Here is a 17,597-nt window from a genome sequence, read left to right on the forward strand (position 1 = left end):
CATTTTTTAAACTGAGACAGGGGAGATTTAAAATGAGATTTAAAAGTTTAAGTTAGATATTAGGAGAAAGTTTTTCACACTTGGGGTGGTGGTTCCAGGGTGGTGACACACTGGAACAGATTGACCAAGGAGGTTGGGGATGCCCCATCCCTGGAGGCATTCAAGGCTAAGCTGGATGTGGCTCTGGACAGCCTGGTCTGGATGTTGGCAACCCTGCACATAGCAGGGGGTTGAAACTAGATGATCACTGTGGTCCTTTTCTACCCAGGCCATTCTATGATGACCATTCTCTGAAAGATGAGAATACAAGAAAGCATTAGGAGAATGCCTTGCATCTCTGACTGCAAATATTTAAACTAATATTATTCGATATGAAATCTTGGTATGCCAATCAGGAGCAGAAATACTCCTAATGAAGCCATGGGAAAAATTTCTCTAGTGTCACAAACAGGATTTGGCTCTAATTGCAGTTCTATCTGTATCTCAAGCAGCCCTACAGGTGCCCGTTTGGCAGCACACACGATATTACTAACTAGTGATAATACCTAACCAAACTGGTATAGCACACCATGAAAGTCAGTGTATGGAAAAATACATATCTATCTGGTGCATTACACTGGTATTCTTACTACAGTATGGGAAGGCTGTGCAACATATTGCAATACCAGCCTATATGCATACCTATCAGATCTAATGATGCAAAGGTCCACATCAGAAACTTGAACCAGCATTGCCTGCGTTATTGGACACTGTTTGCCACTATCTTATGCCTGAAAAGTTGTATTTGAAGGCTGTTTTGTTAGTTGCTTTTTTTCTCCTCCACCAAAGCGGGTGCATATTGAGACTTTTTTCTCACGTGGAAATTCGTTTCCATATTAAAATGGTTTCTTCATCTCCTCTCCCTTCTGATTTTTCTATCAAAAGATAAGTTCATTGTATTCTACCAAAAGTTAAATAGTTTCATCTATACAAAATGTGAATGGAGACCAGGTATAAGAACATTTAAAGGACAAGCTGCAACTGTGCTTGGCTAATTTCAGCAGAAATATGGGAAATTGCATCAATGGAGTGGATGTTTCAGAGCCTCTGGATGAATCACACGGATCGCTATGCAGGGCACAGTACTTGAGCACCTGCAAGAGAATGCCTGTGCTATAAGAATAGCACGAAAATGGCTAAAAAGGAGGGAAAGATAATTTGGATTTACCGTTTTCATTGGTTATCCGCCTGCGTACATGTATTTAATTGAATCTCAGGAAGTTAATTCTGATTAATCAGTAGGAAGGATGGATATTATGTGGACATAGAATTTTGGAAAAGCACAGGGATTTCATGCAGTGTTCAGACTGCATTATCTTATTTATTAAAGACTAATATTGCAATTGCTGAATTTTACAATGCAATAAATTTGGAAAACTTAGACGAGTTCTTCATTTTAAAAGTTAATTTGAATACACAACCTTGTAATTACATTGTACATTAAAAAATACACTGTATAATTAAATAGTTACCTATTAAACATAGAACCACACAGACTTATAAAATGATATCCCTACAATACTTTATTTCCTGGAAAGTCCCATAACAATTTTAAAATACTGAATCTTTCCTTAGAACGTCTGTATGGGTCCTGTACATAAAGACATTAGGAGGAGATTAACTCTGACAAAATAGAAATCCGAGCAACGTTTGGTTCTACATTTGATTTTCTCAGAGCTTGTAAACCAGCAGAGAAAATAGGGTTGTTAGGGTTTTCTTTGTTTGGGGGCTTTTTTTTTTTTTTCCCCAGCATATTTTTCTTTCATTCATTTACTCAGTCATTCTGTAGAAAAAGACAGCAATAGATAGTTTAATTATATGCTAAAAGATCAAAAGCTGCCTCCATATGATTACACAGTTCTAAAACAGAGCAGTCACCAAAATAGAATCCACCAAACCAATTGACATCGGCTGTAACCTCAAAGGAGCACCCTGAGCCTCATGTGTGTGGCACAATCTGCTCTACTGTAAGATCTCTTTTCTTTAAGAGGGAGGCTTCACGTGTCCCAAAAAAGCATAGCTTCAGAGCTGTCAGAAGAAGAAGCAGAATGGGCACCAAGCTCTTAGAAAGGAAGCTTTTGGACTGCAGTTGCAAAAAAGCTCCACCTGGTTTTGTCCTGGGCCTCCTGAGCACCGTGCAGCACAGTGGCTGGAGCAGTGAGCGCTCCGGGAAACTTCCCATGGGGATATAAATTTCCCATCGCTGCCCCAGCCTAAGGGCTGAGCCATCCCATGGCCAGGGATCTCTGCAGGACATGGCAGGCCCAGGGAATTGAACGTAGCATGTGCCAGGCACTGTGCTGCCTCGCAGCCAGCAAAAAATATCCTGGTGTTTCTATGCCGTGAAGTCTCTGGGGCTGCAGAACAAATCTGTCTCCTGGGTGGTGTGTGAGCCAGAGACAGGCTGGAAGGAACCACAGCAGCAGTCCCAGGAGCAGTGATGGAGCAGAGGGATCTCTGGTGGCTTTTCAAGACCTACTACAGAGGATCTACAGATTTTAGTACCGGATTTACTGCTTGTGCCAGAAAGGGGGAATAATTTTCCCTGAGCTCCTGCCTTGCCCATTTGAAGGAAGCTCCAAGGGAAAACTAACACTCTGCTTTCCATGAGGTAAAGAGAATACCTCAGTGCACAGTGGCAATTGTTTTTTTTCCTACGCAACTATCAAATATATATTACATTTTATCAGCGTTTATAATTATGCTAAGAAATAAATTGAATGGAATGTGAATGACTCCAGGTCAACAAGCTGTTAACTCACAGGCTATTTTATCAGATGGTTCACATGCATTTCTCCTCTTCCTCTCATTGTAAAAGTGAAATGAATGACTAAGTTGATCAGGACATCAGCAATCATAGTTGCAGCAGAGCTCAACAGAAATGAAAAACAACCTTCTGTGTACAAACAGTCCAGATATATGAAGAGCATACGGTTTCTGACATTTGTACAGCATGTGCAACTAGGAAAGAAGCAATATACAAGGTAGACTCATTTGCTTGTAACAAATTCCTATTTGAAACAAACTGTAGAAATGAACGAATTCTCAGCTCAGACTGAGAGGAAGATAGAATGCTGTTCTCCTAGCTACACCTACACAAAGTCCCTCTGTCTTACAATTTTTAGATCATTAGGGACAACTTTTCATACTTCTTTTCCCAGTAGGTGCAGGAAATAGGCTCTTTTGGAAACACGTGGCAATCTAGCAACTGCACAGAGCAGACAGGCTGTTTCAAGTCAGCAAATGAGACTATGTACGATATGGCTGTCTCTACTGACAGCCTACCGTGACATAAAACTGCTGAACCTTCACTCATTCCTTTTGAAACTTAAGATCTGCTCAACAGCAGACAGTACAGAGAAGAGCATGCCATAAAAGCCTGCCTTCTGTCTGCCTTTGCAGTGAATGATGAATGCTAACACCAGCAAGAAAAAGTAACTAATTTTTCTCAAGAGCCCTTTGTGGTTGCTTGCTTTGCCCCGTCCATGGGCAGCCATGGCTCGTGGGTGGCCAGAGGCTGGGTCTGTCCCTTGTTGCCAGTTGATGAGCATGTGGGCTGTGTGTGTGTGAATCTAGCACTAGGTGCTCCCTTCCTATTTATTAACATCTCCCTACCCATCCTCCCTAAACTGCAGAAGTTTGGGGAAAGATATCAATCATTGTTCTGTGCCTTACTGCAAGAAATAACTAGTCTCTTCTGGCTAATCTTCTCCCTTATCTCTTGAAATTAGGCTGTAATTTAGGGGGAACACCTTTATCTTGGAGTTCTAAATGTGTTTCCTGCTTCCCTCAGATGTTTGCCTGTCCTCTTGCCTTGTCCTTCTGTCTGTCCATCCAGCTGGAGGGCATGGAGCAGGGCTCCATCAAGTGCCTTCCAATAAAGGCAGGTAGTGAGCAAGCCAAAGAAATTTATCCTTTAGCCATGCTCTGGTCTTTCTGGGTGTGATATGCTCCCTGTACTGCATCTCTGCTTGTGTAATAACACAAGGCATAGCAACAAATTAACACACTCAGAGGGATTGATCACACTTCCTCCTGCTTTTGTCACCTACTTTAGGAACAGTGGTTCTAAAACGTTTGCTCACCATTGAACTAGTCAGCTCAAGGGTTTAAGAAGGTTATCATTAAATAAAATATTCTGACTGCTTATTTTGATCTTTGTGATGAAACAAATTAAACTCCAGCTATTTCTGAAGCAGTTCCAAACAAAGCAGTGCGTCCACCTGAAGCCAGGACAAGAAAACATCCATGCAGAATCTTTCCTTTAAATGTCTTCTAAAATTTGTTTAAAATCCTTTAATCAAATCCTCATAAATGTTTTCATCTTTTCCAAAACTATTTAATCATCTAATTCAAGCTGTCAGTTGTATAAATTGTACCAAAAATCTTAAAGGAATTATTAATCTAATTTTTAGTAACACAATAAATATGCATTAACAATTAAAAAAACCTGAAACATTATTTCATCTGTAATTAAGCTGTAAGAATCTCCAGAAGATATAGGAGGGGACCTGCAAATAATAATATCATGAATCTAGACTTTAGAGAAGGCTTCAACAAGCCCGGCAGCAGATGAACTAACCAATTCCTAACAAAACTAAAATCTTCTTGAAGAAACTAATCATTTGGGAAGAAAGAGATGAAGCATGGCTTCCAAACATGCTGCTAGAATGTGAAACACATAAAGATGTGCTCAGCATTCTGTATGGCAAAAGATTAACAGTGAAACAGTCCCAGAGCAATGAATGTCTCTCGCCAACAGCACAGTGACTAGCAACAACAAGCATGCAGATTGCTCCAAGGAAAAGCAACAAGTAACACTGAAAATACACCACCGTTTTGGAAGGAAGTAGTATGGTCCCAACAAGTGAGATGCCCAGTTGTTGGCTGCAGAATCACAAAGACCTCAGCAAAAAAAGAGAAGAATGAAAGCAGTGGGAGGTGGTGAAGGCTGTCCCTCCAAAGGGGAGCTATGAAAAAGTGTTTACAGAACAGATGACAGAACAGCACTTAGTGCAGGACACTGGCAATAATGAATATTATATGGAGAAGAAAACGAGCACTTCTTACCCTATCTCGTAACAAGCCTCCAAGAAAATGAAAACAATACAGTTAAAATAGAGGGCAGCTTTTTTTTTTTTTCTCTTAATGATGTAGATGATTCCATAATAACAGTCTGCAAGATTTGTGGCATCAGTGTTAACTGATAATGAACTGAAGATTTCACACCCAATTCATAATATTGGTTTGTAGCACACCCCCATAAAAAAAATAAAGGAGCCTTTTGGAAATGGAAGCCATCCTACCTTTCCCCTTTAATCCCTTTCTGTAAAACAAAAAGTATAATGGTTTTAACAGAACTGGGAGCCCGGAGTCATTAGGAAGAAGATGGAGTGAAAGCCAATGCTAGGGTTCAAGTGCAAATTAAGCTTGTCATTCAAAATGGTAATTTCACAGACTGATGACAGCTGCCCTGCAGCTAACCTTGAAACTTGCTCTCCTTCAACTGATCTGCAGATCATCAAAATGATTGGTCTTCACGCTGCATTTTCTTCATAAACTACAGTAAAACTGTAATTATGGAAATAAAGCCTTCCCATAAATGCTGTGAAATGAAGAAAGCTTTTGATTATACACGCACCCACGGTGAGGAATGCCTAGAGCTCTGAGCACTGAGAGCAGTCGGTGCTTTACCGCAGCTCACAGACCACAGGACCACCACCCGCTGGCCTCCTCCTGGCTGCTCTGGTTGAACTGAGACTTAAATAATCCTGGAAAGGAAAGTATAATTGTATATATATATATATATATATATATATATATAAAAATCAGAATGTGACACCAAAATGCACACCAACAATGCTGATATCTGTAGTATCATCTTTGGAATTGCCTATCATTATAAAAACACACAATTTTCCACTTTTGCAGCATTACACTGCACCATACATCACTACAAATCATTAACTAATGCATCAAAATGCAACTAATGCTTTTTCTTTTTTAGACTTTGTAACATTAAGAATATCAATATTTTGTATTGTTTAACAGGGTATGGATGGAAAAAAAGCAAACTATTTGGGAGCTATTCAGACAACATAGTAATGAAGATTATTCCACAGAGCATAAATAGCTGAAATTCATTGCTTTCACCTGTCTTAACTTTACAAGAAACTAATCTTAGTCTCTTGTAGAGGGAATGAAAATAGAAGGCTTTGTATGCAGGTGTGTGCATTCATGCATATGCACAAAACCAAAACAGTTTTCCAGTGCGTCTGCCTCTCTGCAAACAGAGCGCTAAAAATGAATTGAGAGGAAATAATTGCTCTACAAAAATGAAATAGACCAACTGGGTGTGCACAGGGCTAGATTTAGCTCGAGGAATACCATGACCACAGCCTTCAGTGCAGCAGGCACAGCTTCTGACCGATCACTGCACTTTCTTCCATAGCCACAGTCACACCAATGGAGGAGCAAACAGTGGGCTGTGTGGAGCTTCTGGATGGCATCTCAAAGAGTTGCCATTTCAAATGGAACAGGGATCAAACCAGGCTGGCCACCACCTCTCTTCCACAAAGAGGTAGAACAAAGGTCTTTCTGGTGTGGAGAAGAGAAGGTTTTGTTGCAGGAAGCAACAAAGCTGCAAAGGGGCATTTTTTCCCCAACTGTTGTTGGGGGAATAGTTGTTAACTTTCAGTTTCTCATTCCAATTATTGATCAACTCCTATTTCTTAAGCATTGCTGTGTCTCACAGCACCGTGTGCAGCAACAGAAGATGCCCTGTGAATCTCCTCAGAGCACGTTTGCCTGCAGATCTGACATCCAGCCTTTTGGATGCATGAAGGGTGATGCACGAAGGATGAACGAAGGAAGCAGTCATTAAAGCACAGGTCCCACTTGAAGTAGTCCTTACTTCAGCACTCCTTCTTCCCACGAAGCCCCTCAGTTTGTCTGCACACCTGCCAAACAAGATGCAGAATATCCAGAAAGCTCCCAGTTGGAAGGCAGGTTACCACTCACCAGCCAAGTCCTCACCACTGTGTCCTCACCCAAGCTGGCAGAGAGCAGGCTGCATGGATATATCCACTCTGTGGTCAAGACCCCCTGTGACACTGGGCAGACCATGGCCTTCATGCTCTGCCATGGTCCCTGTGGGGTGAACATCCCACATCCAACTGGGTTGAGAACAAGCAGGCTGTCTGCAGGATCCGAAACCAGAGTCAGTGCAAGCATTGTTATACACCATAATGGAAAAAAAGAGAACATACCAGGAACAAACTTTAAAAATAGCATCAGTATGTGGCAGGTTATATTTTTTTTTCCCCTCAATGGACTTCTGTGTTTACGACTTAACGAAATAGTTTACCAGGACACTGAAAGTTTCTAATTTGTCATCTTCCTCCCCTTTTTGTTGTTAAAGAAGAAAATGCTTGATGATAGTCATAAGGAATAGACAAGAAAAGAAAATCCTGACTCCACTAACAGCCAAATTATAGACTGGCTGTAGGAAAACACACAAAAGAAAACTAAATATAAAAAGCAAAGGACCTCTCAAGTGCCCTTGTTTTTCCAATATATAAAGCAGTATTTTGCCCGTGCCACTTTTAACCTGGAAAATACGTGTGTCATTCATTGTTAACTAAAATACTCCCCGATTTTGCATTTTGACTTCATGATTTCTTTAAAATGTATATATACATGTTGACTAACTAAGAAAGCCTTTTAAAAAAATACTAGTTTCTCTAATTGAAAATACATTGAAGGACAAGTGTCTGCGTTGTGTGTGTGTTAAGTACCTGGAGTCAATTCTCTTTGCTAACATAACAGATTCTTGCTTTTTTAGATTATCCAAGACAATGAGCCTTCTGGTGATCACATTTCCTTATTCATTCCCAATTCAAAGCTGTTTAAGAACAATCAATGAAGATCAACCAGCATCTTTATAGTCATCAAAAGGTGCAAATTCTAAGATGTAGAGGCTCTTAAATTGGGCTTAAAAACCAACCCACTCTAGCTCACTTATTGTGTTAGGTTGACACATCATTAAAGCTGCAGTAATTTAACAGCGTACTCATAAGTAAAAATAATGTACCATCTAAATCTAATTAATAGTATGAGTAATTTTCAGAATTAAATCTAACGTTCAATATGCATGCAATCTATTTGGGAACTTAACATGAGCAATGCCATAAGACAAATGTTTCTGAAGTCAAATTCACATTTCCATGCAGGCCTGCAATGAACTATATACAGTTTGAAGATGCAATATTCTTAAATATCAATTAAAGTCATTTCAGTAACTACAGTTAAAATATTTTTTAAATGGCTATTAACTAAATGAGTAGACGGTTTTGGCCCTAAATTTATCTGACTGCTCTCATACTAAGAGATGGTACTGTGGCAGTTTACATAATGAGACTGTCTAAATATTTTGACAAAACATCTTCCCCTGGGTGAGGAGTGCTTATGACCTCCCCTGCAGCTCAGCAGGACTGAAGCAGCTCTGCACACATTACCCAGGCAGCCCAGCAGGCACTGTGCTGGCATTGGGTGACTGCTGATAGCACAGCCATAACCACATGCACTCACAGAAAGCTATGGATAGGCTAAATCAATCCTGCTTCTAACAAGAAATTACAACTGAGCACAAGAGTTAAGAATACAACAGGATCTGTTGTTGAAGTCTTTCAGCCAGAACTGCTGCTCAAAACACAATGTAGTGCTCCAGCACCAGCTACAGGCACAAGTTTATTCATTGCTGTGCATATGCTATAGCTACAGCTAGCTAAAGAAACCCCAGCACCACAGTGGATCATTCAACTCTGCAGCAGTTGATAGACTGAAATCAAACGAGATCACTCCTACACTCAAAAAAAACCAAGCTATTGTATCACTACTTAACTTCCAAAACACCTTATCTTGAATACTACACAGAATTAAAATGAACAAACAAACAAATAAATATCAGGAAAAATGATCGTGACTATGGAGCAGTCTCAAAAGGAGAGAGATTAATCAGATAAATTTTAAACTACCAAAAAAGAAAGAACAATATACAGAATTAGGTCTGTAAAATCACAAACAAAATGGCAATCAATTGCACAGTGCTATTCATAGAAGAAATCAGAAGATATCAAACAAAAGTGATCAAGCAGAAGCTGTGAAAGAGACCTACTTTCACACATACTGTACAGGTAAATACTGCAATTCCTGTTACAGGGTGCTGCAGTTCTCCCTGCAAAAGCATTGAAGAATGAGGCCAATTTGGGGTGAGGCCTTGTTGGGATGCACACAGAGCCTCCGGCTCAGGAAGCAGCGAGCCTGCTAATAACTGGGAACTTGCTCCGTGTGCTGACCAAGGTCAGGGCCGGGGACACTCCTGGTCTGCTGCAGAGCAGCCCTGCTTCTGGGCACCCACCTGCTTCCAGCCATGTGTTACAAGTACTGCTGACTGCTACTGCTTTGCTAACGCTGAACGGCTGCCGGCAGTTATCGTAAAAATCAGGTCTATTATTAATAGTTCATTCTATTAAGCATCTGTTAATCTTTCTGGGAATAAAAATCACCAAGAAACCGTACACACAGCCGAGACCTCAGCTCAAGTCCTAGTCTCACTTCTCTCCCTTTCCCTGCCCTTGGAGAGCACAATATTTCTATTAGCTAGTATAAAGCGACACAACAATTTGGAAGTGCTGTTTACGTTGGCATTTCTTGATCAGCAGTTTCAGATCAAATGAATTTGTTTGTTTTAAGCAAACGATGCTTTGTTTTAAGGCATCTCCATTTATTACAGATGTAATTAACAAGCCTTTTAATTTGTACAGAATATCTCAAAAGCTACAGTTTCATAAAATTGATGCTATTAAACCTACAATACAGTAAAGAAAGGGTTACTCTTGATAAATTAGCTAAGCTTGTACAATACAACAATTACGAAATACAGGTAATTTTTAATACTGTTAGTAGACAACTAAGAAACAGACAATAATTACTAGCACTAATCTTTCTAAAAAGAATTACTTCAAATTAACTTTTCTAGGAATTAAAGAAAAATATCAAAAATGCACAATTCCCTTGGAAAATGAGAAGTGGGAACAGAAACAAAACCACATCACAATTTAAATAAGACATTCCTCATGGTGCCACTAAACTTTCATCTTTCTCTGCGGTGTGTCTTTATTTTCTGTTAGTATCTTTGAAAACATTTAAGTGCATGAAAACTGGCAGAAATAAATTCTGTTAAACACAGAACAGAAATACAAAGCATCATTTTTCTTAGAAAAATGTTGTGACAAGATTTACCCCAAACTAGTCTAGTTCCTTAGGAATTGCTCTGTTTTCTGTTACAAAACAGCTCAAATGCATTTTTATAACGTTCTACATGCAATGAAATACAATGCATAAATGAAATCTGCATATTTTCATGTGCTCAGAAATTATGTTCATTTTGCAAAGTGAAAAATATGGTTTTATGGCACTAAGAGTTGAGTTACACATTACTGTCATTCCTGTCTTTTCTACTGACTATGGCCACGTTACTATTTCATGTCAAAAGACTTTCTGTACTTGTCTTTTTTATTTAATCTTAACCACGATTCTGATTTATAAGTCAAACAATGAATGTTGAGCTAGTGCTTCAAATTACTCTTAGGTAGTACTACTTCCATATCTTCAATTGCTGGGGTTTTTTTGTTTTTGGTAAAACTTAGCTTCCAGTAAGCTTGAGCATTTCGAGCCACACAATTCAAAGCGAAGAAGATTTGAAATCTTATGTTTCACTTTTTTTTTTTTAAAGTATAGCAGTAAAGACATTCCTTAAACATTTCCCTCAGAACTACACCTGAAGTCTACACATGACTTTAAATCAGATTCAGTCAAAAACATTTCTTCCTCTCTGTAAGATCACAAGCGTAGATCACAAGCTTAGGATGTTATAACATTAAAAAACATTGTGAAAAGTAACACAGAACAAGTTGACACACTTTCAAAAGTGACACTTAAAATAACAAAACTGCATTTCCAATTTTTAACTCTTGAAAAAATAAACAAAGGTTTTCCTAAAAAATTTTGGTCAAACTTACTTCCACATTTATGAAGATGGAAGAATATGTAACTATAGAATGCATGTAGTGCTCATGCTGATGTAATTCCTTTTAAAAAGCCTTCCCATGCATCATCTATAGTATAATCTGAGATTCTTACGTTAGCTTCAGTATCTTTGATACTGAAGCCAAAGTTAAAATCCAACGGTTTTATACTATAAAGTTATGAATACTTGTAATTAAGTGACAGAAACACCCATTTCACTGAGATCTTAACTGTTTTATTCACAAAATAAACAACTTCATCTTCCCAGAGGATGAATTTAACAGAAAGACTTAAAGCAACAGTTATAAAAAAAGCAGTACTGAAAATTTGAAAAAGTCTGATAAAATTTACAAATGCAAACTACCACTTTGTACAAAATCTTTTTTAAAGAAAGTTTAGTCATTTTTTAAAATACAGTTTCAACAGCTCAGAAACGCCCATTTATTTCAAACTGTTTAGGTATTATTTTCGTCTGTGTGGGGAATTCTCCCCTCGTCTATCCTCATATTTTCTGGATTCCCTGTACTGGTCAGAGGAATGGTTGTACTTCTCTCTAAGTCTTTCTGAGCCATTTCTATATCGGTGGTCGTCTTCTTCCTCCCTTGGACTTGACTTGTTATAGGATCTCTCTCCAGACCTAGATCTTTCTCTTTTTCTACTCCGATGTCCATTATCTCTGCTCCCATGCCTATAACTTTCATCATCAGAAAAAGAAGCTCTTCTTTCTGCTTTCTTCAGTTTTGAATTGCTGTGTTTATTTTCTAGATCCTTACTTCTCTCATAGTTCCTATCTCTTCCACTATGGTAATCATCTCTGCCATTAGACTCATCCCTGTGATGGTATTTTGATATGTCATCTCTCCTATGTGCTTCGTAATCGTCTCTGCCATTAGACTCATCTCTGTACTGATATTTTGATGTGTCATCCCTCCTGTGTGCTTCTCTCATGTTTCGGTGATTCCTTTCTGACTTGCTCTCACTATCACTTATGTCCTCTTGCCGCCTCCTTCCCACTTTCTTCTCAAGCGATTTTCTTTTCCTTTCTTGTTTTTTCCGGGAAGCTTTTTCAGACTCTCTGTTTTTCTTTTGTGTTCTCCTTCTTTTAGCTTTGGAAGCATCTGAAATTACAACAAATTATGGGAATAAGGTTCTATTTTAATCAACTATTTGATCTATTAAAGTACACCAAGAGTTATAAAGAAATACTTCTATGGAAAAACATTCCAACTTCTGTTATGTATCTGGCCAGAGGTTACAAAAATATCAGCTTTGCTTGTATCCCTCCCCTCAACCAAGGATTTCATGCAATGGGATAAAATCCACCCATTCTTTTAACTGAGCAGTTTCTGACTATTTTTAAGTGTCTGGCTGTATTTTAGGCCTCATATTTTAATAAGAAAAGTTCTCCCTTGAAGTGTAAGCTAAGAAGCCCAGCTACATTATTCCTCTAAGCTTCAGCATTTGTCAGCATCTGCACTGTTACAAACCCACAAACCTCACGTGAATAACAGGCAAGGCTACACCACATCCAAAACAGTAAAAACAAGAAAATATGACCTCATGGAATAATCTTCCACACTTCATCCTATTTACCATGACTACACAGTTATCAAGAACATGACATCATACCACTTTAGCTCTAACAAACATCAAAACAAAACTTCTTCCTCAACTTAGAGAACATACAAACAAACCTGCACTTGAAAGGAAAACATTACTAACCAGTCATATAAATGAAGTAACTCATACCAAAAGAGTAACATGCTAAACAGGAATCTGACATAACATGTAGGTCGTGCAAGACGTGCCTTCAGATTTTAAGTGCTACATACTGACACAACTCCAACAATCAAGCGTCCCCCCTCTTCTACTCATTTGTAGCTTTGACACCTGCAGGGTTTTTATCCTTTACCCATCCGGAAGTAATGCCTGAATTCTGAGAGCCTCTACACATCATCACCTTTTTACTGACTTGATATAGAAGGACCAGGCACAGGATGTAAAGCCATACATCAAAACTCAGAAAATTTCTTTCCAAAAGGTCATCTTTTCCAGACCATCCATTATCTTCAAATTGTTTACTTCACCAATTACTTTCTGGAAGAGCTTATCAGGCAAGGAGTTTAAAAACAGCAGAGAGGGGAAAAAACTCTTAACACTATCCTGAGAAAGAAAAGCCAGATGAAACAGCTTCAGAAACTTTGTGGTACTGCAGCAACATAACAATGACTCTGGTTTGTTTCCAGGAATGATAGTGCTAGCTTGTCAACAATTTAAGATCAGCTTCAGAACCCTAAGAAAGGCCATAGACTACTGACTCTAGGAACCACAGGAAATAACATTACATTAACATCTACAGAGCTTTAAGAAGTTCCCAGTTTAAACTGGGCCTACATACTTGTTTCAAGTGAAAAGTGAGATCATCATGAATGCTAAAGAACAATATAAAGTTAACAAGTTTAAGAAGAGGATGTTTGGATAAAAGCCCAGTGGTCCTTAAAAATACATAAATATGCAGATATTTTAGTTATGCCACAGGTACTGAGTGAAAGCAAAGCAAAGGCAGTGTAGCTGCTTTAAACCAGTAAATATTTGCTTTTAATTTACAGAAAATATTTTTTTGTCTAATAAAACTTGGCTTTTGAAAATAATGTATAACTACCTCAGAAACAGCCTCCATATGAACCAACATCTGTATTTCTGAACGTGCAACAGTATTTATCTCAGAGGAAGACTTTACTCTTCCTGTTTGCTCTTTATGAACAATTTGCAGATTTATCTCAGCAGATGTGACAAAGCATTATAAGCAAACAGTGAACACTAAAGTTGCAGTCACTTACAGTTAACAATGGTTATTGTATGAGCTACAGTATCACATGTTTAACTGTTTCTAACCACCTTATGAAAATACTGTAGCCATAAATTGATTTAATAGTACATCAAATATCTGAGTCCTACAGAAAGCTGGCTAATCTGTCTGAACTAAGGCTTGCTGGCACTCTGATTACATGCAATGATGGATCACTTTGGCTACATTTTAGAACAGTAAGCTTTTCTTTTTTTCCCCCAACGCTACCAAGGTAAAGAAGCCTTCCCTCTGTTTGCAGCTTTTTAAAAATCAAGCTATAACCAGTAAAATACCTTCATTTTGTAGCAAGCCTGACCCACATTCATAAGTGCATAGTTATCTCAAATTAGTATCCCATACATGACATTTAAGTACACAAAAATCAGAGAAAAAGCGAAACTGGGCTACTAAGATATAAAAATACAAGTTTAATGACTGTATGCCTTGATGAAGGAAGGACAAATAGTAAGAGAGAGGGTCCTAAGACTACAAAAATCAAGTGCTCACACTATCAGACTGCAGACTCAGTTGGTTTGTCACTAAGGACTTACCTCTCTGGTTCCTATCAAACAGCTCAGCAGAGCTGCAGCTGTCTATGCAGGAACCATCTGGCTCTTTGCTGAACTAACGCCTTCTTTGACCCTATTTGACTGCGCCCTCCTCTAGTGCTTTGCTGTCATTAATGTGATAGCTTTAGGATGGAATGCAAATCAGATTTCGTAGAGGAACATTGCAAGAGGACAGAAATGCATTTCCAGACACAAGCAGTTCACACTGCTTTTATTTTATTAATTTGCATTTTCATTTCTGAGTCACATAATAAATCAAATTAATTTTGAATCAACAAGGTTCTGAACTACAGAAAGTCATGCTGTGTTATCATCTGCTCATGTTATAGGAGAGACTGTACACAGCAATTCATACTAGCAAGTACTTCACAGATTAAGCAATGTTTACAACAAATAATGATTACAACATGAAACTACATAATACTAAGTTATCAGCAAAAGCTGAATCATCCTTGAAGATTTCCCTTAAGGCAAGAACCTTCACTATATCAACACAGAAAGTCTTCCAGAGGAAGAATTAGAAATGAAGAATAAGAAATAGAATAAAACAAAACTCATTGCTAGAACTGACCAATGTTGTGTCTGATCCACAACAGGGTACATATTTACAGAAGAGGATACTAGGAGCATCAAGCTCACTCAACTAAGCAGCTGAAAAAAGAATCAGATGTTAGTACCAGAGTTCCCCACTAAGCATCCCATAGAGATATTAATACTGGCCCCTCCGTTCTCCACTAGACTGAAAAGACAGCTCTGTGCAACAAGCATCAACTGTGTAAGAAACTCTTCTATAAAACAGTGTTCCTCAAGTATTTAAATCTCTAAAAACGGGACTAAGATCTTCTGTTTTCTGAAAGAAGTTTATATGAGCAAAAAGAAGTATTTTAAAAACATGCAATTTAAAAAAAATATATTTATAAACCACAGCAACACTGTCTAGAGCTAGTTTGTAGCAATAACAGTAAACAGAAGCATGGAAGTAAACAAGAAGTAAATAAATAGTTATAGCTAGTGCTTGAATACCTGAGTCACTGCTGTCGCTACTGCTAGATGAAGAGTCACTGCTGCTGGATGACTCTGAGCTACTGCTACTGCTGTCAGAATCAGAATCTGAAGAAGAGTCTGTTTCCGAAGATGAAGATGAATCTGATGACTCAACATCTTGTTTCTGAGTCATTATCATCTTTGGTGCATTTTTCAGATGCTCCCGTAATTCATCTCTAAGGAACAACGACAATATCATCAAAAAAAAAAAAAAAAAAAAAGAAGCCGCTTCCCTCTCCCACCTCCTAAACTGAGAGGCAGGGAAGGAAAGCAAATATTAAATCAAACAAAAATGTTCCTCACGTAAGTCCTCCAAGGCCAATAGAAGTGAAGAAATTGATGGCAAAGCGAGTGTTTCTTGGGTTATCCCGAGGCAGTAATCCCTCAAAGAAAGGCTGCAATGTTCTGTTGAAAACAAACATCTAAAATAATCAGTATGCCAGTTTAGCACTAATTCTCACTGACATTAATAGACTTAAAAAGGAACTATATTACACAGCACAGTGAAAATTCTCTTCATGCATTTTTCAACACTTTCCTTGTTTATATCTGTGATGTGTATTAACAAAATACTTCTGAGAGTCTAATAATGCACTGTCATAACCTGACAGTTTGAGGAGCCTGATAAGCCCTGAGCAGACGTGTGAAAACACAGCATCTAGTGAAAGTAAAGGATATTACTTGATGACCATGAAGGACAAAGATCAAATTAAACAGGGCCTTAAGATGGTCTAAATTCAAGCTTACATGAACTAAAGCATCTGTTAAGTTTGTTTAACAGTCAACCCAACTAATGGGAAGCAGCTCTAGCAACCAAGATGAACGCTGCCAGAACGCAATGTATTAAAAAAACCACAAACGCTTAAAATAATGTTATTGACATGGTACTCAAGGACAAGCAACTAACCCTAGAAAAACTAGAATCAGGTCCTTTTCTTCTAAACTTTGTCAGAACTAACAGCCACAGCAACTTTCATTACTGCTGACAAAACAATGAAATTAACAGACTGGCACTTCACACATTCTTATACAAGTTGTACTGTCTTTGGAAAACAAAATAAAATATATAGCTTTCAAATAAATACTCTTGCACATAGCTGAACTTGTCAATGGTAGCATTCAATTTAAAGGGACTCTAAGTCTCTAATGAGTAAAGTTATACGTTAACTTATTCTTGAAAATTGCAGCTATAAAACCACCGATGGAGTTGAATTTGAAAACAAAGGTTTTATCTGTACTCTTTCTGATGAATTAATTCAACGTACTGTTTTTAAAATAAAACTTCAACTTACATGTCCTTTAGTCTTGCATTTAAATTTGGAAGTCCCATATATTCACTAAGCTCCTGAAAGAATATTTTGACAAAAATCCTACTGGAGGATGTGGTTGTTTCTTCACTCAGTATTATACACTCCAGAACCTGAAAATGTTCAGGAAAAAAACACACAAATGAAAGAAAGTATGTTCAAACTTAGCCTAAAACCCTTTGGCCTCCTGAAAAAACAAGTAAAGACTATTTATTTTTGTTCACCAATGCACACTAATTCTCAGTCAAGACCTTTTCTTCCTTGAAAGGTCCGTTCTAACAAGAAATTTCTGATCATTTTTAAACTAGCAATTGTTTCAGGGTTTATCCTGTCCAAGAAAAGTCAGTGGAAGAAAAACAGGTGTGAGAACTCCTGGAAAGTTAAGATTTGAAATGGGTGTTCTAAAAGAGGTGAGATATTTGGATTAATTTGTGTGTGCCTGAAGAATGTCAATTAGATTACATTATCGAACAAGAATAAAAGTGTAGGAAAAGAGAATTGTAATTATTTCTAAAGTTTCATATAAAAAGCTTGAAAATTTTCTGTATGAAGTTAATTTTAGATGATTTCTTTACATTTACTTTTTTAGAGACAGCTAATTACACTGCTGATTAGCTAAAAAAGTGTACATTTTAATCAACCAATTCCAGCTCAGCTCTGTAAAATAACAACTCAGAGCCACTAATGCAGAACTGTGGGAGA

General features: G+C 38.0%; 1 protein-coding gene across 4 annotated transcripts in view; it reads right to left on the minus strand.

The window, feature by feature from the left end:
• Positions 1 to 10,218: 10,218 nt before the first annotated feature.
• CWC22 (CWC22 spliceosome associated protein homolog) overlaps positions 10,219 to 17,597 on the minus strand; it is a 72,040-nt gene continuing 64,661 nt past the window's right edge. For all 4 annotated transcript variants that reach the window (XM_052675529.1, XM_052675526.1, XM_052675527.1 and 1 more), the window contains 4 exons: positions 16,881 to 17,008; positions 15,892 to 15,993; positions 15,568 to 15,764; positions 10,219 to 12,245 (listed from right to left, as the gene is read on the minus strand). In XM_052675529.1, coding sequence (XP_052531489.1) covers positions 11,590 to 12,245; positions 15,568 to 15,764; positions 15,892 to 15,993; positions 16,881 to 17,008 — 1,083 coding nt within the window. In that variant the 3' untranslated portion in view covers positions 10,219 to 11,589. The remainder of the gene's footprint in view (positions 12,246 to 15,567; positions 15,765 to 15,891; positions 15,994 to 16,880; positions 17,009 to 17,597) is intronic.

The sequence above is a fragment of the Tympanuchus pallidicinctus genome, unplaced genomic scaffold (genome assembly GCF_026119805.1).
Source record: "Tympanuchus pallidicinctus isolate F22 unplaced genomic scaffold, pur_lepc_1.0 scaffold15, whole genome shotgun sequence".
NCBI classification, from domain to species: Eukaryota; Metazoa; Chordata; class Aves; order Galliformes; family Phasianidae; genus Tympanuchus; species Tympanuchus pallidicinctus.